The 21,150-nt window shown below is 41.0% G+C and overlaps 2 protein-coding genes across 2 annotated transcripts in view; one reads left to right on the forward strand and one right to left on the reverse strand.

Annotated features, from left to right (window-relative positions):
* NXPE3 (neurexophilin and PC-esterase domain family member 3) overlaps window positions 1–21,150 on the reverse strand; it is a 480,868-nt gene that overhangs the window by 70,805 nt on the left and 388,913 nt on the right. The window lies entirely within an intron of this gene.
* On the forward strand, window positions 745–20,373 carry ZBTB11 (zinc finger and BTB domain containing 11). The gene is made up of 11 exons (XM_062624774.1): window positions 745–1,183; window positions 3,382–3,617; window positions 4,279–4,510; window positions 5,651–6,447; window positions 8,821–9,000; window positions 9,489–9,725; window positions 10,115–10,259; window positions 13,645–13,762; window positions 14,969–15,127; window positions 15,569–15,744; window positions 17,137–20,373. The coding sequence occupies exons 1-11, from the start codon at window positions 874–876 to the stop codon at window positions 17,661–17,663; spliced, it is 3,117 nt and encodes a 1,038-aa protein (XP_062480758.1). The 5' UTR covers window positions 745–873; the 3' UTR covers window positions 17,664–20,373.

Raw genomic sequence — 21,150 nt, forward strand, 5'->3', positions numbered from 1 at the left:
CAGGTACTCAAAAAGGAGCATACTCGATGCACCGAGATGTACTGCTGTGGCACTCTGCCCATGCTCATGCAGCTGTCACCCGTTGTGCTGCTCCTGAGAAGAGTGCTCATACTACAATGTAAAATCACTCTGATTTTCCCGTCTCTCGTACTCCCAACGCGATTTTGAATCTGCTTGTTTCGGAGCTAGCGCTATAGAAGTATTCACTTAATAGCCCCAGCTCCTGATACCATAGCCATGCCCGCTCTTACAGGTTTTGCCCAGCTCTAAGATGGCCGCCCCTAAGCCTTCCGCCCGGCCTTCTCCTTTTCCCGGTCCCAAGATGGCGGCTTCGTTCCCCCTACCAGCGGCTCCTTCCCTGAGCTCCCGCCCCTTCCCATACACGCGGGATTCTGACCTCACTTCCTGTTGTGCAGCAGCCATTTTGTCTTTCCGTTGCTGCTGCTGCCCTGGCTTCTCACTCCTACCCGCCGCCGCTGGCTGCGAAACTCCAGTTCCCCCCCACCCCGGGCCCGGCTCCTGCCGGACCGGCCTCCCGGCGCCTGGGCGAGGGTCCCGCGGAGGCGCAGGAGGCCCCGATCCTCCGTTCCCTCGGCAGCGCATGATCTTCCCTGCCTCGGGAGACGACCCCGCAGCCCCGCGGAACCCCCGGCGAGTGCCGGCGCTTCTTCCCCTCCACAGACCCCCCGCTTGTGAGTGACAGGGGCGCGCCCTGTCCCGTGTGGAGACGCTGCCCCGCAGCCACCTCCGCCCTGGGGGCGAGTGCCTGACCCACCCGCCCAGAGCGCCTTGCCTGTGCCTGGCGGTCAGCGGGAAAACCGGCGCTGAGGTTGCCCCTTTCACTCCCCCGTCCCTGTCTCCCCCTGCCCAGCCATGTCCAGCGAGGAGAGCTACCTGGCCATACTCCGGTACCTGACCAACGAACGGGAACCCTACGCGCCGGGCACGGAGGGCAACGCCAAGCGCAAGATCCGTAAGGCGGCCGCCTGCTACGTGGTGCGCAGCGGGACCTTGTACTACCAGCGGCGGCAGCGGGACCAGCAGCGCTTCACCGAGCTCGAGGTGGTGCTGCAGGCCGAGCGTCGCGCTCGCCTCATCCGCGCCGCGCACCTGGCGCCCGACGGCTCCCACCGCACCCGCCTGCAGACCTGGCAGGGGCTCTCGCAGAAGTACTGGTGGCGAGGTGAGCGGTGGGGGGAGAGGCGGCTGGTGGAACCAGGGTTACTAGGCGCCGGGCTTGTGGAGAGGGATGTCTTGAGTGCGCTCCCTATAGGGGACTGTAGCTGTTTGGTGTCTTGAAACGCCTCGTGGTCTGTAGGCTGCGACTGCGAGTCACTCCTAAACAGGAAGGCCTCGCTTCTCTGTATAAATTACACCTTGGTCAGCACATTGTCCTGTGGCTTCTTACTTAGCAGGTTAACTAGGGTGACCTAGTTAATTGAGCTTTTAACCTCGTAATACCTTCTTCCGCTACCGTGTGGATGCTGTGCACGTTTAAATAGCAGGGCATCCAGTGGTGGTTTGTAGCCCTGGCTCTTGTTATATTTGTGGCTTTCGTCCAATGAGAAGCTGAAAAGACAAGACTAATTCTCAGTAGGTACCTGAGCTGTTAGAAATGGTAGTATATGAACAGCAACAATTCCCAATCGGGGCCGTCTTTTGGCTGAGCCAGTGACTTGGTATCTGTATTCCCTGTGGATGTGATGTTCTGCTTTTAGTCTTGTGTATCCATTAAACAAATATCCTGCGTTTCAGTTGCTCAGGGCCCAGTTTCTGTTTGTACTGCTTCTCTTGTTCTGCTTTTTTTTTTTCATCCATCAGTCAGCAAGTCTGTCATTTCAGCTTTAGTTTTAACTATCTTAATTTGAAAGCTTTTTGGTTTAGCTGCAGCCCATCTTTCCTGTGCAGATCTCATTGACTTGAAAATCTTCAATTTGAAAAAAGAATTTGGTGTCTCAAAGATATCCATTCTGAATGGTGGCCTCCTTACCTTTATCTGGGTTCTTACTGTCTGCCTAGTATTGGGCTGTTCTAGCATCTACTGTTATCCTGTGCTGGAAAATTCCTAAATGGACCTTAGTATATCTTTTAATCAGAAGAGGGCATTCCATATTCTATATTCTTCATCTTGTGATCTTATTGGCTACCTTTGTTTGCACAACCTGTAGTCTCTTATTTCTCTTGCACTGAAAATACTAAAATTCATTGCCTGCTTTCTGTTCAAATGTTACATTTCTTATCTGTCTCTCATATTAAACACTGATTTGTCTTGCCGTTATAATACTCTTCTGCTACTGCTGGACAGTAGCTTGGACCCAGTTATCATCCTGAGATGAATGCCAGTCTGTTGTGTCTGTCTGCCCTGTAATTGGGAAGCAGTGGGCTGGAGTGTGACTCTGTGGCCAGGAAGGGTGTTGAATATGTAAAGATCAGAGATCTTCTGTCCTGAGAACTAGTCCCGGTTTCAGATAAAATCAAAGAAACATAAAAGTGTTTGAAATGGCCATGAATGTCTCTTGGGTTGGAATATCTTATGTTGCCTGAAGTCTGCATTTTCCTGATCCTTATAGAGACATGTATGTAACGATAGTGCATTTCATGCTCTGAAAAGATGTGAGCAGGGCAGCTTTAACTCTGTATGCCAGCCAAGTTTTAGGGCTATGCCACATTTTGAACTATAGAGGCACAGCTGTTGTTATGTATGCTTTTATATTATCCTAGTGAAAAAAAAAAAAAAAGAAAGAATTTGGATTGAAAGCCATACACTAAAAATGCTTCGGTACCTAGAAGAGGACCCTGAGCTTAAGAACTATTGAGTATCTAAAATTATTTAGTTTCTCCAGCTAAAGTACTAGTGGGAAATTAATTTATTTAAATCCTAAAATCATAAGCAAGCGATTTAAATTGGTGTTAAAAATACGTATAATTGCATACAACACAGTTTATTCTAATTTTACAAAAGCCTTTAGGTGAGCCTTCCAATTCTTGTCCCCTTCAGTAAGGACAAGCTGAGGTACACTTGTGTTGACTAAATGCAGGACTAGGTTACAGCTTTCATTGCCTTGGGATTCTTAGGGTGAATGTGTAAATACAAGTATTTTTTTGAGCCTTAAAATTCTTTCTAAGAGTCTGCTTGATACACTGATGTTTTAAATGTTCTATCTGAAACTAACGATGGATTACAGTAGTGACATGCAATAACATACAGTGGTGTGAGAGAAGCAAAACTGGTAAGAAGTCAGAGAAGGAGAAGGGTAGGTGACTGATCTGGTTTTTCTCAGTAAGTGTGTAGTACTGTTTTGCTAATCACATATTTAATTTTATGTTTAAGGTAAACGAATGAAGACCAAAACTTAATTAAGCTCCATTAATTTTTCGTAGGTATTCTTAAGCAGGTTAAAGATTACATTAAAGAATGCCGCAAGTGCCAGGAAAGGCTAGATCGGTCTAGATCTCTGTCAGATCCTTCTGAAATGCTGGAGGAACTAGGACTGGATGCAAAATCTCAGGAAGACAGTAACGAAACAGATGATGAATTGAGTAATGTGGCGTCAATTCCAGCTGCATCCCCAAAGCCTGTGAAGAAGAAGCCAATAGCAAAGCATGAACTTGTATTTGTAAGTACCATTGTTTACATCTGAATGTATGTAAGATGGTTGTTAATGCGTTCCTAGTCACATACTTATTTTCAATTGTTGTGATAATTTTGTAATAATAAGATGACATAAATTTTGCCAGAGATACTCAGTATGTAGGAAGGGATTACTGGTATATATGAAATTAATTACAGTATGTCACCTTTGGAAAATAAAATCGCCCTGACTTCTATTGCGTATAGGACCCAAGGGAAAATGAATGGCAAAAGTAAAAGTAGTAAAGCATCATATACAAGATTCTCATAGAATCTGTATCTGTTCCTTAATAAATGATGCTATATGTATATATACAATTCCTATTGATAACTGGGGGTTCATATACATGTAAAGACCTTTGAATCTAGAAACAATTTCAGACTGCAGCATTGAAAATTATGGTCAAAGAACTGTTTGAGTATCCATGTTTTCCCATTTTTCCAGTTGTTTTTTAACTGTGTTTGGAGGGAGGGTAAAACTTGATGCATTTAAAGAAAGAAAATAATGGTAAAGTTAAGCTGTATATTATACAGGCTTGAAATGATTGTACGATTGCAGAAAATAAACCTTTTATGTGTTTCAGTGTGAATGCTTAAAAAAGCACAGTCGAAATGTAATTAAGTTCTCATAATGTTGTTTATGACAGGTTGACAGTAAGGGCCTTGTGAAGCAGTCATCTTCCAGACATTGTCTGTCAGTCTTAAACCAACTGAATCAGCAGAGGCTTTCCAATCAGTTCTGTGATGTGACTCTGCTGATTGAAGGAGAGGAGTACAAAGCTCACAAATCTGTCTTGGCAGCCAGCAGCGAGTACTTCCGAGAGCTCTTCATTGAAAAGGGAGCTGTCACTAGTCATGAAGCTGTAGTGGATCTGTCAGGTGAATTGTTGTGGGTTTTGAAGCTAGAAATCATAATATCCTAAATAAGGTGTATGGTATTTGATTCAGTCTTTTTTTTGAGTGTTCAAGACAGCCACATATTTTATCTTGCCTTTTTCTCTCTTTTAATCTCAAAAGTATTTTGTGTGTGTTTTAATGCTAAAGCGATTACTCTGGTTTTGCATAATCTGATCTTCCATGTTGGATGGACATTGGGATTTCATCTTAAAATTTCTGAGAAGCTTTGAATTGATTTTTACCTTGCTTAGGTGTGTTTCCTCCTTGTATAGTCACAAACATTAAATAAGGGAACATAGTCAAATGCATGAATACATCAAGAGGGCATCTTGACTAACTTCTTGGAGAGCTGTTTAGCTGTACAAATACTAAATTGTTTTCTGTGTCTGTGAAACACTATTATACATGTTTCTGCTTATTTCTCAGACCTTCTGGTACCTTCAAGATAGGAGACCATCCTAAAATAAATGTTCTAAAAAGAGCTTTATAGTGATGAAGGATACTGTACAGAACATATGCCTACTGCATTGCTTTTCCTTCTTAACTGTGTCTGCATGAACAATAGACATGCATGAACAATAGATATCTAGCATGATTGTCCAAAAGGTACTCCGAATTAAATACCTGATTTACAGTTTACAGAACTGTGGAAAATTATGCCAAATGCTTGTTTTTAAGCATTTCTATCTATAAATCCATATCTTTATTTTTCTCATTAGTCTCTTTCTTGTCTTATTTTTCTGCCACCCAGTTGTTACTTGAGTCTTGAGTACTTTCTGAACCTAGCATGTCCAGAAAGACTTAGGTTAAATTAGGGTTATATTGTGGCTCTCCCAGCATCTTGAAACACTCTTCTAGAGAATTTATAGAACCTCCGTTCTACTTATTGGAAAAGTTGTCTAAGCTTACTTCCACATAGAAAATACACAACGAGGATGCTTTTGTGTAAATTACTATTAATTGAGTCCCAGTGGAGAGGCTTCAGTGTTACTTGCAAGGCTGTTTCGCTCTAAATTTCATCTTAACCATATCGAAGATGAATTGTTGTATCGTTCATGGGATATTTTGATGTAATTCAGGGTCATCAGTGTTTGTTCTAATCTCTTGTTTTATTCCTTGTAGGGTTCTGCAAGTCCAGTTTCCTGCCTCTTTTGGAATTTGCTTATACTTCAGAACTAACCTTTGACTTCTGTAGTATGGCAGAAGTCGCCATGCTTGCCCGGCACCTATTCATGTCAGAAGTCCTCGAAATTTGTGAAAACGTGCACAAACAGATGGAAGAGAAGCAAATTACAGTGTACCAAAAGGGAGATATTCAAACAGTAGAGTCAATGCAAAATTTAGCAGAGCACACTGAAGTTGAAATGCAGCCCGTGGACGGTGCTGAGCAACCTGAGCTCACAGCCAGTGGGGTGCCAGTAGCTGTGAACAGAGCTTATTCCCCTGTTGGGACAGAGAAGGCAGCAGCACCCCAGCCTGACCTCCTGCCCCCAGACCCTGCAAAGGCCACTCCAGATGATCTTCCAAAGCCTGTGGAGCAGTGTGAAACACCTGAAAATTATGTCAAGATACAGCTGCTGGAGAGCATTGCAAACAGCGCCGTGTCTGTTGTAGAGGTGGAGCCATTGGCTGCGGAAGTCATGGACACACAAAGTCAAATGGAAGTCGAGACAGATCAAAATGAAAGTGGTAAAGCAAATGTGGCTTCTGAAGACTCCTCAGAAACACTCAAGCAGACATGTGGCAGTCAAAGTAAAGAGCAGAGCATCTCAGATTTACAACCAGAAAGCCAAGATGATACTTACAAAAGCAAGCTACGGCAGCGTTCTGTTAGTGAAGGGGGCTATATCAGATTGCATAAAGGAATTGAAAAGAAACTCCAGAATAGAAAGGCAAATCCTAAATCTGCAATACAGCAGGTATTCTGTCTGTTTTCAGGCCTTTGTTTCAAAACCAGTCTGAAAGGACTTTGCTGTTTCCAAGCACTGTCTGGGAAATGTTTTTCTTTATTGAGCAATTATCATTACTAAAAAACTAAAGTAATTTCCAAGATGTGACAGTTTTGCAAAACAAGAAGAACCCTAAACCAGACCAAACATCGGCACCAAAATTCTTTCCATATTAAAAATCTTTAGAATGCTTAGTGACCTTAGCCCAGCTTCAGTATTTTCCCACAGCTTGGTTGGGCAGAAGGTGTATCTTCTCCCTAAAATTCTTCAATGATTTGGAAATTTAATTCTTAATTAGCATGTGCGTATGTCAATTGTAGACAAATGTATTTACCTATTAGAAAAATGAGGCCTATTAGAAAAATAGACCTGTGAGTTCTATTAAGACTTGAAAACAGAGCATTGGGGATGAAAAATGTGACATCCTAATTAGATCTTAAAACATAGCTATGAGTCACATTAATGTAGTCCTTTGGATTGTGGTCAGTTAAAAAATGTTCAGTGAGCACTGATATTAGAAACTCTAGCACTTGGACATATTAAGTGTTTAGTAATTGAACTAGTTTTTTTCTGGGGGGAAGAAGGGTGGGTTTGTTGTTAATTTGGGGGTTTTTAAATTAAGTGGTGGTCTTAGTCTTTTCCTTTCAGGAGTTTTTCCTTTTCTAGTGCCAATGAGCAGCTGACATCTCACTGAGCGTTAACACATCCACTTCTGTGACAGTGCCTTTTGTCTTACTGCATGTCAGCTGAATTTCTAAATCTGAAGTGTTAATTTCCAGGGGTGTTCTGTGAGACACTTACATACTAGAGCCACTAGTCCCCACCAGGGGGATAGTTCTTTATCATTACAACAGCCTTGTAAATATAAATTGTAGCATTAGTCTACTTTCACAGATGGACAAGTTAAAACCCAGATGTTAAAATGAGCACAAGCAAAATAGTTGAGCAACCTATATACGATGGTTGGAGAAGGATGAAGTTTTTTCCTGTTTTGGGGGAGGGAATGTCTACCTTAACCTCCTGTTAACTTACTTTGCGGTTTTTAAATCTGACCGCTCGACAGATGAGGTCTGCAGACAGTGGCTGCCTATGAAAAAAAAAAGAAATTGATTTACCTAATTGCTCAAAATTAGGAACTCGGGACTAGGTTTCTGCTTTCCTAACTTATTTTATAACTCTTAACATTTTTGTCTCATGTAGCCCTCAACTTCCCCTCCATGGCGCTGGATGTCATATAAGTACAGGGAGATGCTCCCAGTTTTGGTGCTGGGAGAATAACAGGAAAGAGGCTGTAGGAAAAATGCTGCTAACTTCTGAATTATAGTAATTGCAGTTGGCATGGAGATATTTGGGATGAAATATGCTTTGTATGAACAGATTATTTTCCAAGCTCTTACTAATCATCTAGTAAAAAAAACTTATTCTGCGGCTTCACAATTTAGCAAGTTTGTATCAGTTTTCAGAGCAACAGCAAAATTACAAAGAAAGAAATTAAGATGTTGCCCCTGTGTTAAGTTTCAGTTTGGCTTTGAGATACATGGAAGGGCTGAAGGGCTAGAATGTTTGCAAAAACTGTTAGATATCTCACTTGTTGAGAGAACAGGAAGAGGAAATGAGGATACTTGTACTTTTTTCCCTTGCCTTGTTCTCAGAAACCTGAAGGGAAGATACCTGATGCAGGAAATTTCAGCCTGGTCAATTACAGTTTGACTTTTAAAGAAGTCGACAGCAAATTTCTACAAAGGAAAGCAAGATTAACAGCTCCAGGTAGCACTGACAATACTGCCTAATAAACCCACAAACCAGTAGTAAAGCTGCGATGCTCTAAACTAAAAAGAACTTTGCTTAAATACTGCACTTTTCTCACAGGTTCTTAATAACTCAGTTTTTGCTGGCTGGTAAAAATTAATTAGGCCACGTTTTTTAATCTGATGACTTTTGTAGTAAAGCAAATGTAGATGCTGAAAAGGGAAAGTTTAGGAAAGGGTTGGAAAAGTTTGATAGATAACATTGTGACAGTACTTTGTAGTAAATCTGTAACTTAGCTCTCACTTAGCAGTTACTCAGGGATGAATAGTTAGTTATCTGTGAACAGTAGGTCATTGTCTGCCTATAATTATAATCAGTTTATGGTTTCAAAACAAGACCAACTTTTCACCCACCATGAGATCTGTAGTTCTGCGTGAACTTAAACAGGGTAACTTTCTAGAAACTAAGTAAACTGAGCAAAACCAGATGCAGTTATAGTAACACCCAGAAACATCAGCATTCAGTACTAATTTGCAGAGAAAGTATGAAATAGTGTAATAAAGTTCCTTCAGGGGTTATGTTTTTCCAACTTAGGTTGCCATGAAGCTGGTACAAAGAGGGAAAAAAATGAAACAGCCCAAAAGAGACACCATGGAAAATAATGAAGTAGAAGCTCAGCACAGATGCTCAGAGTGTGGAATGGTGTTCCAGCGGCGCTATGCACTTATAATGCACACACTGAAACATGAAAGAGCTAAAGATTATAAATGTCCAGTAAGTTGAAGGTTTCTTGTTTATAAACCTCCCTCTTTATGAAAATTCATTCAGTAACAACATTAGTAATTATTTTTCTTGTATTGTTTTGATACCTGTATTTATTTTCCTCACAGATTTCAGAGACAAATGTGGCCGTGATCTGCATGGGGTGGGGTAAAATGTGGTGCAGCCAGATGGCCTCACAGCACCGTATGATGTGGGAGTATACTTGCTGCTCAAGACAGTGCTGGTGTGGGCATTACTTTTAACCTTACCAATAAATATACAATTGTGTTTAGATTAGCCTAGAAGTTAGCCTCGCTGGGAAGCAATCAGTGGTTCTGTCAGTAGCCATTATAACTATTAATTAACCTGAGATAAAATGCCAGTTGGAGTCAGGTCATAGGCCTAGCTAATCGTGTTAATATACTTAAAACCTTTGAATACCTTTTTTAATAATTTTTGAATATTATATGTGAAGTAAATTTATAATATTTTCTTCACAGTTGTGCAAGAAAGAATTCCAGTACGGTGCCTCACTGCGAGCACATCTTGTCCGGCACACTCGGAAGACTGAAGTGAACACTTCTGCTTCCAGTGCAGAAGAGACAGGCGCGTCTTCTGTGAAAGGGAGAACTAAACGGGAGTTTATATGTGATATATGTGGGAGAACTCTACCTAAGCTCTATTCTCTCAGAATACATATGCTCAAACATACAGGTGTAAAACCACATGCATGCAAGGTAATGAGAAAGTCCTTTTACTCTCTGATCAGATTAGTAATGTTTTCTTGCTATTTTAGTATTGACACCATGTCCTAAAATTTAGATTAATTTGGGTAACTTCAGAATGCATTCCTGATAAAAATTCGTGTAGTCCAAGAGTGAGAAGACTAGAATGAAATTGAATCAAGAAAGTTCATACTTCTGTATCTAGAAGAGTGTCTGCAAAATCTGGTGCAAAATCATAGGTTTGGATGTCCTGATTCCCAAGAAATACAGGATGTTTTGTTGTGTTTAAACACCTATTACAAAATGTGTTTGTTTGGTTTGGGGATTTTTTGGGGTGTTGGTTTTTTTTTGTCATCCTATTCCGCTGGATATGGATTTTTTTTTTTATTTTTTTTTTTTAGGTTTGTGGGAAGACCTTTACATATAAGCATGGATTAAAAATGCACTTGGCTCTCCATGAAGTACAGAAACAGTTCAAGTGCGACTTGTGTGAAAAGTCTTTTGTCACAAAAAGAAGTCTTCAGGAACACATGAGCATTCATACAGGTAAGTGATGGGAAAGAAGACCCTTCTACTTTGGTTGGCTATTGCATGCTGCTGAACATTAACAGTGCTCTTCAGTGACAAAGGAACTGTTTGAAAAAATAAATAGTAGTTTCTCCTTTTTTCTTTACTGGTCAGACAGCTGAAATAAAGGTAAGTGGTCATGTTACATTTGTTTTCTGGCTTATTTTACCTTAGCTTAATGTTATTATGCAGATGTTCTACACAAGAACAGGGAATCATGGTTGGTCTGTCCCTATGTTTTTATGTACATATTAAATGCCTCTGTCATTTCAATCAGACAAAGATAGGCAACAGGCTGGAATATTCTCGGGCACTTACTTTCAGCCTATCCTTTCAGAGGAAAACATGCCAAGTTTAATCTCTCAGAATCTCCATATATATTTTTATGAGATTTCCTGTACTAATACTGACATTTTATCAAGCCTGGTACCTTGAAAGATCTTAACATGTGAAAGATGACAGTAATTTAATACAAGCAGAGTTTTGAAATTGTAATATGTAGGAAATGTCTTTGTTTCTTGCTTCCGTGAGTTGGGCAGAATTAACAGTAAGAGACTTCTTGTTAAGATAATTAGTTCCAGAAATGAAGGAATTTATACTAGTACTTAGCATTTGGAAACAGATGAGTTGTAGCAGAAAACTTTTAAGGTGGTGTGCCACAAATTCAGGATGCAGGCCATCCGTAACCAATACTGCGTTGCTGGAGAAGTTGCATATTATATGAACACAGGCAGTTGTTTTTTTTTCCACACAAGAAGGCATTTTTTTAGGCTGTTCACACTCCTTGAGCAATTTGGTAGCTGCAATGTTGTACCTGTAGTTAAAAATGCGCAATAAAGTAATTGCCTGTAGTACGGGCAGCAAACGAGGAATTAGAGATGTGTGCATGTTTATGGGGGATAAGATATGATAGGAGCCATCCCACCATATTTCTGTGATACCTATGACTGGAGTGTTGGAATGGAAGGTTACAGGCTCTTTAGAAAAGCCAGGCCCAGAAGATGGGGAGGGGGAGTTGCTATTTATGTTAGGGATAGGCTGGAGAGTATGGAACTCTGTCTGGGGACAGGTGAGCAGTCAACAGAGAGCTTGTGGGTCAGGGTTAAAAGGAGAACAGCTATGGGAGACATTACTGTGGGGATCTGTTACAGAACACCTGATTAAGAGGACTCTGTGAATGAAGCGCTCTATACACAGATAGGAACAGCCTCACACTCGCAGGCCTTTGTCCTCATGGGGGACTTCAGCCATCCTGATATCTGTTGGAGGGATGGTACGGCCCAGCACAAGCAATCCAGGAGGTTCCTCGATTGTGCAAAAGACAACTTCCTTCTGCAAGTAATGGAGGAGCCAACAAGGAGAGGTGCCATGCTTGACCAGCTGGAGGTGCTCACCAACAGGGAAGGGCTGGTTGGGAATGTGACACTCCAGGGCAGCCTTGGATGCAGCGATCACGAGATGGTCGACATTGAGATCCTCAGGACAGTGAGAAGAGCGTGCAGCAAGCTCACTGCCCTGGACTTCAAGAGAGCAGACTTTGGCCTCTTCAGGAACCTGCTTAGTAAGGTCCCATGGGATATAGCCCTAGAGGGCAGGGGGCCCAAGACTGTTGGTTGATATTCAAGGATCACCTGCTACAAGCTCAGGAGTGTTGCATCCGAACTAGAAGGAAGTGCAGCAGGAGGGCCAGGAGACCTCCTTGGATGGATAAGGAGCTGCTGAGGAAACTTCGAGGGGAAAACAGAAGCTTATAAAAGGCGGAAGAAAGGACAGGCAGCCTGGGAAGAATGCAGGGATGTTGTCCGGGAAACTAGGGACCAGGTTAGGAAAGCTAAGGCCCAGTTAGAATTAAACTTGGCTAGGGATGTTAAGGATAACAGGAAGGGATTCTATAGGTATGTTGCAAATAAAAGACAGACTAGAGACAATGTCGGCCCCCTCCAGAAGCTATCAGGAGAACTGGCTACCCTGGATTTGGAGAAGGTTCCTAATGACTTCTTTTCCCCAGTCTTCACTGGCAAAGGCTTTGACCACACCACCCAAGCCTTGGAAGGGAGATGCAGGGACTGTGAGAGTGAAGACTTTAAGCCCACTGTAGGTGAGCATCTGGTTCGAGACCATCTTAAGAACCTGAACGTGCACAAGTCCATGGGACCTGATGAAATCTATCTGTGGGTCCTGAATGAGCTGGCAAATGAAGTTACTAAACCACTGTCCATTGAAAAATTATGGCAGTCAGGTGAAATTCCCGATGATGGGGAAAAAGCTGGGGGGGGGCGAGTTATCGGTCGGCTGGTGGTGAGATGATGTATTCTCTTCCCTTGTTATTTCCTTTATCATTATTATCATTGGTGGTAGCTGTAGTGATCTGTGTTATGCCTTAGTTACTAAACTGTTCTTATCTCAACCCGTGGGAGTTGCATTCTTTTCGATTCTCCTCTCCGTCCCTCCGAGAGCAGGGGGAGGGCAAGAAAAGGGGGGGGAAGTGAGCGAACGAATTACCTGACGGGTTTAAACCACGACAGGGGTGTTGGTTGATGAGAAAATTAACATGAGCCGGCAGTGTGTGCTTGCAGCCCAGAAAGCCAACCATATCCTGGGCTGCATCAAAAGGAGTGTGACCAGCAGGTCTAAGGAGGTGATCCTGCCCCTCTGCTCTCGTGAGACCTCACTTGGAATATTGTGTGCGGTTCTGGTGCCCTCAACATAAAAAATGACATGGAACTGTTGGAACAAGTCCAGAGAAGGGCCACGAGGATGATCAGGGGACTGGAGCACCTCCTGTATGAAGACAGGCTGAGGAAGTTGTGTCTGTTCAGCCTGGAGAAGAGAAGGCTGCATGGAGACCTCATAGCAGCCTTCCAGTATCTGAAGGGGGCCTACAGGGATGCTGGGGAAGGACTCTTCATTAGGGACTGTAGTGACAGGACAAGGGGTAACGGGTTAAAACTTAAAACAGGGGAAGTTTAGGTTGCATATAAGTAAGAAGTTCTTTACTGTGTGTTGAGGCACTGGAATGAGTTGCCCAAGGAGGTTGTGAATGCTCCATCCCTGGCTGTGTTCAAGGCCAGGTTGGTATTCAACCCCCTCCATGGCAGGGGGAATGGAACTTAAGGTCCTTTCCAACTCTAATGATTCTGTGATTCTATGATTCTAATTTACAGGTGCTGCTTCCCTCTCTATGTATTACATTGGCACATGCAAAATGCACTTAAAAATTCCATATGTGTGTAAGTAAACCAATATATCTTTGTAACACAGGTACTTAGAGAAATTATATGAGAAGAAGAAAAAACAGTCTCGCAAAGCACTCTGAGGATATGGAGGCCTGGCTTTTTAACGTGTTTTGTTTTGTTTTTGTTAGGCGAATCCAAGTATCTTTGCTCCATCTGTGGAAAATCTTTTCATAGGGCATCAGGACTCAGTAAACATATAAAGAAACACCAGCCAAAGCCTGAAGTTCGTGGATATCAGTGTACTCAGTAAGTTGGTTGGTGGTATTTTTGGTGGGTTATTTTTTTCTTGCCATTAATGATCCCAGTAATGTTAAAGATTAAAGTGGCTCCTTGTTGTAGCATGAAAGTGTTCACTGGGCTGGAATAAGACTTTTGAAGCATAATATAAAAAAAATTCACTTTTGTTAGTACATGAACTGGAAAGGAAAAGCCTTTTTTTTTAAACTGTTACCTAGCTCTAGTTTCATACACTTGTTTTCTACTGAGTGTGTTTGCACTTGTAGCTGTAATCAGTAGTGATGTGATTTTAAAGCTCCTGTGTTGGACAGATAGGGAGGTAAGGTCATAGGCATTGCAAGAAGGGTTCTTGCCACCTTTTAATGTGTTAGCTGGTTTCAGTTTAATTTGAAAATTTCCTGTGCAATCTAGATAATATGCAATTTACACTTGTTTAGTGAACAGCATAAATTAAGACTCACTGACAACTGCAGTTAGCTTGATCATAAATGCATCCATCAGTGCTATATGGTGCTATGTGATGAAGAGGTGCAGATGGTGAGGCAAAGACATCTGAAGAACAGAATCCCTTTCAAAGGGAGAAAGCATGTCTTTGATTTGACTGACCTCTGTAGTTTCCATACCAAGATGAGCTAGTGATTTGTAATTTCACATAGTTGTACTATGTCAAGGTAGAAATGAAGGAAAACTAGTTCACCTGGATTTAGATGTATGCAAGCAGCAAGCTAAAGAATGAGTATCACTAGTTTTGGATGCTTGCTTGTAGGATTCTGAGTTTGATTTTTCATTTCTAAAAAAAACTTTTGAGCATTTCAAACAACAGATCCCAATTATCTTTATCAATAATTAATCCTCACTGGTTAAGGGAAGAAACAGCTGCTACCATAGGATCTTCTGAGGACCGTATAATACAAATTTCTGATGTCTTCCAGTTGGTTTGCCTTTCATTATTCCTCATAAAAATAACAAGAAGAATATAGTTACCTGTAACAGACAAAAGTGTTTCGGGAGTCCTCAAGTTATATGCTAGACTTTCAGATAAGCTGCTGTTCCTTTTAATTTTCCATAGTTTGGAAAGAGATCGTGCTGATGATGCAGTCATTGTTGTCTTCTCAATGGCTTCAGTTGCCATTAAAGAAGAGGGTTCCAGTGCCTTTGAAATCAGGATCACCAAGATCTATCTTATATAGGATGCTAAAACCTTTACTGTTACAGGTGTGAAAAGAGTTTCTATGAAGCCCGAGATCTTCGGCAGCATATGAACAAACACTTAGGTGTGAAGCCATTTCAGTGCCAGTTCTGTGGAAAATGTTACAGCTGGAAGAAAGACTGGTATTCTCATGTCAAGTCTCATTCTGTCACAGACCCTTATAGGTAAGAGGAAATTCATTTAACAATGTTAAGTTGTTATACGGAACTACAGCCAGTCAACAAGGAACTTCTAGTCCTTTGTTAAAGTACCAATTGATTGATGTTGACTGGGGTCTTGAGTACTTGAGAATGGATGGGTGACTTCAGATAGTGTGGTCCAACTATTAACCTGCTGGTACAGTCCTAGAACTAATACATACGAAATTGTAAGAGAGTAAATATAATTAAGTTAGAAATGCTTTATATGTGATCTCACTTTTCTAGAATGGTAAGTAGAAGTTTTGTGGCTGTAGCTCCATCCAGCAAGATTATTTCTGATTACAGAACATAATTTAGTGGGACAGTGTTCCCATAAAACTTTGTCTACTGTAATTAAAGTGCATTTTAAAAAGCGTAACATAAGCATAGCATAATGGTTTCAATAGATTTCTCAACACTTTTTAGGTGTAATATATGTGGTAAAGAATTTTATGAGAAAGCTTTGTACAGAAGACATGTAAAGAAAGCCACACATGGTAAAAAAGGAAGAGCAAAACAAAATCTGGAACGAGTTTGTGAGCATTGTGGAAGAAAATTCACGCAGCTCCGGGAATATAGGAGACACATGAACAATCATGAAGGTATGTAGAAAACAAATAGCCATGACATCCCCCAATCCCTGAAAACATGGAGAAAGGGGTAATTGTTTCTTGTATGTCTTGTGTTGCAAGAAGCTTGGAAGTTTTAACAGATTTAAAGCAGTTCTAACAGTTTTATGCTTATCCTGGTTAGTTAGCTTGCTTCCAGTGATTCCCAGAAGTTGGGATCTTTCTAAAGCTGCAGTTGCACACAGGGACAGTGACAATTTGTCCTTCTTAGAACTTTTAAGAGGGACTGTTTTAGAAGTGATTAAAGGATGTATATATATCTGGCAAAGAATTGGATGAGTAAAACGTTCCCCAGTTTAAAAGGTGCATATTGCTAATAAAATATTCTTCAAACAGCAGAATGATTGGCCTGAATTTAACAAAAGGACCACTGTTGGAAATTGGCCAACTTCTTGATTTATAAGAAGCAGCAAACTATGTGATGTTTGGGGAAAATATGAAAACACTTGATAATTAAAAAAAAAAAAAAAGTGTGCATTTTTACTTTAGATGTGAAGTATGATATTTGAGTATTTGGTGGTTCCAGCTGTGTTGGAAGTCTAGATACACTCCCATCTCAGGGGAGTGTTCCCATCTCAGGGGAAAAAAACCCCACTTTTATGAAGCATGTGTCCTTTTAAGGAGCTGTTATGAGTAAATCTAATAGCTGTCTTGCTATTGAAATAGAGATTTTGTGTTTGTTCATAAACAGAGAGTGTCCTGTAATAGATACCTAGCCTAAGTCTACAGTAACTGTTATAGAGGAAAAGCTATCACTGAAATAGTTTGTCACCACCCACATGCCTCGTTAGATACTGCAGACCACAGAGCTCAGACCTGATAAGGGAGAATAAAATTATACAAGTATCAGGTGCAGTATCTGAACATACGTGCTGTGGAGGAGGAGGGGGGGAAAAGACTGTAGGTGGAAATAACTAAAATAAGTGCTGGTGTTTGATGAGAGGTTATAGAAACATTTCTAGTCACCTTTTGGTTCTGTAAATCTAAGTGCCAAATTCCATGAAGTAAAACATGATTTCAGAAAGCCATCACTGGCAAAAAATAACTAGAATTTCATTAAGTGGTATGCACTTAAAATAGGTGGGAAGCTGCACTAAGAAGAATTTTGAAAAGAGAAATTTTTTAGAAGTAAAAGGTTAGATTGAGCAGAGCACTTGTGGAAAATTTTTCCACTGAATGTAAGATTTTGTGCTTGCATTATATTGTAGCATAGAAATGGCAAACAAGTTCTCCTGCTTACATGGAAAAAGTGAAAGGATTTCTTCTATCCTTTTATACTGCTGTTTTCCTGTTGCTTCTTATCAACACTCATGTTTTTATGAACTCCTGACAGTGGGCTTTTCCTTGCTTTCCCTTTGAGAGCAGGTGTGAAGCCATTTGAATGTCTCACCTGCGGAGTAGCTTGGGCAGATGCGCGTTCACTGAAGCGCCATGTGAGGACACATACCGGGGAGCGACCGTATGTCTGCCCAGTGTGCAATGAAGCTTACATTGATGCCCGGACACTACGGAAGCACATGACCAAGTTTCACAGGGACTATGTACCCTGCAAAATCATGCTGGAAAAAGATACTCTTCAGTTTCATAACCAGGGGACACAGGTGGAGCACGCCATCAGCATTTTGGCAGCAGACATGCAGGAACGAGAAACCGAGATCAGTGTTGGTGGTAGTGAGATTGAGACTGTGGTAGTGACAGGAGAGACACTGGAAGCCATCGAAGCAGTTGCAGCTACTGAGGAATGCACATCAGTCTCTACTCTTTCTGACCAAAGCATCATGCAGGTGGTAAATTATGTATTAGCACAACAGCAAGGACAGAAAATGGCTGAAGTGATGCAGGGCATCGAAACTGTAGAAGTGGAAGTGGCCCATGTTACAAAGACAGACTGAATATAGTGTACAAGAGAGCAAAGAAGGGTGAGGTCTTACGATCTGTGAGAGCCAAGTATTTAACTGGTTATCCAAGGCTTACCATGAGGCCTGTTTTCAAATGGTTAATCCCCAGTGCTGAACATCTTGGTGATGAAATACTGCACCATGGGGAAAATGTTAAGATGCTTCAGTGTGAGCCAAGGCTCTGAAAGCTAGGATTTCTATACTGGCTGTAAGTATGAAAATAAAAATAATGTTTTCTGTGTCATGGAGTAAGTATTGTGCTGAAACTTTTAAAAAATGAAAAAAACATTTAAAGAGCCTGCACTAAATATTAGAAATGCACAGTTACTGGTGTTTTTTTTTTTCTACTTCTGTTTTTATGTGCATTTCATCAAGTTTGTGAGCATATTGCCTGTACTGGATGCTGTCTGTTTACTCCCCAAGACACAGGGATGGCAGAATGCTTCATGCAGTGTGAGCTTCATGCAATATACAGAAAACCCGAGGCTTTCCTTTGGGTAGATGCACCAGTGGCAGTGTGAATTCCAGTTTTGAAGAACTTATTTAAATTCCAGGTTGTGGGTGGCAGGTCCAAGGTTCAGTATGATGTTTTGCAGATAATGGGCAGGGGTCTACTGAAACCTGAGGAAGTGGTTTTCTGGGACAGACTCTTGAGTTTCCATTGACCAGAGGACAGCCCGCTGCAGCAACACTGCTTAGAGAAGTGAACTGCTTTTTATTTGTGAGCAAGGTACTTACACTTCAGCCACTGTGCATAACCATGTTCAGTTTAATGACACCTGGTTGCATAAACAAAATTATCATCTGCATTGTTGTAGGTATCCAGAGGATACAATCTAATAATGGATGTTTCTGATTTTGCATTATATTTAATATAGAGACTCTCAAATTAAAAAGGTCTAATGGTTCCTACCTGGACTTCTTTGGTATATTTATATTCACATCTTGTATTGAAAGGAGGAGCCCTGCTAATTCCCAAATGGAACATGTAGCAATATCAGGATAGAGAACTATGAAAATGCTAATATGGGATAAAAATACAATTTGTCTCAAAATTACCAGTGTCCAGAAGACCTTATTGCTGCTGCTGTAAGAAAATACTTCTAGGACAAGCTAATTACCCAGTGCTACATCACATAGATGGAAAAATTCTCACGGGGTGTTCCTGTGAGTAAGCATGAATCACAGCCTTGCTTGGCCCAAGTTTAAATGCCCCTGATATAATACCACAAACAGTGCATATCTAAATCTGTACAAGGTGTGTATTCCTTCATAGCTGGTTGCTTGGGTGTTTATGCAAGCAGCATATCTGTCAGGGTAACTGAAGGTGCTATGCACATGAACAAACAAGTGATTTTTTTAACTTGTTCTTAGTCTGTAGTATTATCAGATGTTTTGCAGCTTTGACAGCAGCAAGGTACCCAAGGAGCCAGAAGCCTGTGATACTGTAGGATGAACATGCATATAACTGTTCTACCCATGAAATGGATCCACTGAACAAAAGTGAAGCAAACCCTATAAGGAAGCAACCGCCTCATTTGAATTAATATTTCTACCTTTCATCCTATGTAACTATTTCAGTACCTGTCTACTAAGTTACAGAAGGGACTGTACTTTTTATACTTTGCAAGCATGTAGATAAGCAGTTGTTGAAAACTTTTTAAGCAATATGCAGCTGGAGTTCCTGTCTGGAATCCAAATTAATCTGTAGATGACCATTTCAAAGGTCGCGGTCTTCCTGCAGGGAAGTAGTTATTTATGCATCCTGCAGCCCTTGACAATTGTGTTCTTTTCTAATTACCTAATGGAGTAAAATTAAAATGATTAATGATAAAATACAAATACTGCTAGCTCCGACTCTTGAATTTTTGTATGCACAAGAATCTGGAGACGGCCATCCTGCTTAAATTAAACTACTGCCATTATGATGAAAACATTTAAAAGAGCACTAGGTAAACTTCAAAGCTTACTTCAGTGTTTGTATCTTACAAATAATTATGTATTACTGAAGTGAGGAAATGTTCAAGGAAAAATAGCTGTAAATAGTGCTGGAACATTATTTGTGTATTTACTGTGTTACCTTACAAAAGGAATATTACCGGCACCTTAATGGAATTTTTGGTGCGTTTATTTATTTGCCCAACCTACGGAAGAAGCTGAAGTGAATCTGAATTTCACAACCTTGTTTACCTACTGTAAAAAAGCTTTTTTAACTGATGTGATGGCCTGCCATTTGACAACTGTAATAACAATAACTAACCAAACAAATCACAACTAATCTTGTTTCCTAAGCAAGACTCAGCCAGGAATGTCAAAGCTGACTGTTGTGGCACCCCTTTCCTAGCACAGTGTGCCTTACCCTTTCAGAACAGCACAGGGTAAGTAGGGAGTGTCGCTCTTCGCTTTGCTGTTCCTGTCCGTGTGAAGTTGCCTTATGTTTTCCTTTGAACTTCAGCTCGTAAATTAAGATGTTCACTACTCTTCTGCAATCTCTCTGAAGTCAGGCTGCAAATACGCAATTAATATTATTTAATTTTGTTAAAAAACAATAAAGTTCATGTGAAATGTCCATTTATAAAGTATTCCTGGTGAATTCCTGTACATAATGAATTTGATTTGTACATTCTGCTGTTTTTATTTAGTGTTAGATGTATAAAGTTATGGTTATTTCTAAGTCATTAAATAAATTGAGCTTTGCCAGGAATTACTCTTTCAAGCAATTTTTTTTGATAGGAAAAGAGTGTTACAAAATTATTTACTTCTCAAGTATTTACCGAGATAATGTCTGGTCTGAACAGTTATAGTAACACCTGCTTTTCAATTTTTGCTTAAGGCTCAAACCATTAACTTGTATGAGGAAAGGAAACCTGCTGCCCTCCTAAATTGTATCAGACCATGGCTATACAAGAGCATGATGTTAACCAAACACATCCTGAAATCACTTCGGCTGCCAGACCTTTTAGTGGATTATGTGACCCTGCTACCCAGCTATACCCAGTTTAGTTTGCTTCATATGTTATTTCTCTTGGCTTGGGTTTCTGCACAAGTCTGCCACCATACAGCACTTATCTTGAGATGGATATTTGAGCAGACAGGAGCTGTGGCCTAGAAGCTGTCCTCCAGCATCATTCTCCTGACTGAAAGATGAGCTGTACAGCTGCCTTCAGCCAGGGGAAGGAACAGTGTCCTGTGCTTTTCTGTTTGCTGTTAGAGCAACTTTAAGACAAAGTCATTGTTGCAGAAAGGCTGATAACTGTTTTGTGGCTCATTCTGATTCCTAGGGGAAATGCTGGGAGCGTTTTAGCCACAGAGGTAACCAAGCTAATTGGGAAATGTAGAATTAAATAAAAACAGGGGTTTCAAAAGGTAGGGTGCTGAAGAAGTAATGTAGCCTACCACTGAACAACTGTTCAACACAGATGCAACTACAGATGAAAAACAGCAAAAAGGGAAGTGTGGATAATTCCCCCCCCCCCCCCCG

Source organism: Pezoporus occidentalis, unplaced genomic scaffold (genome assembly GCF_034315485.1).
Source record: "Pezoporus occidentalis ecotype Australia unplaced genomic scaffold, CSIRO_AGI_Poc_V1 ctg271, whole genome shotgun sequence".
Taxonomy (NCBI): Eukaryota; Metazoa; Chordata; class Aves; order Psittaciformes; family Psittacidae; genus Pezoporus; species Pezoporus occidentalis.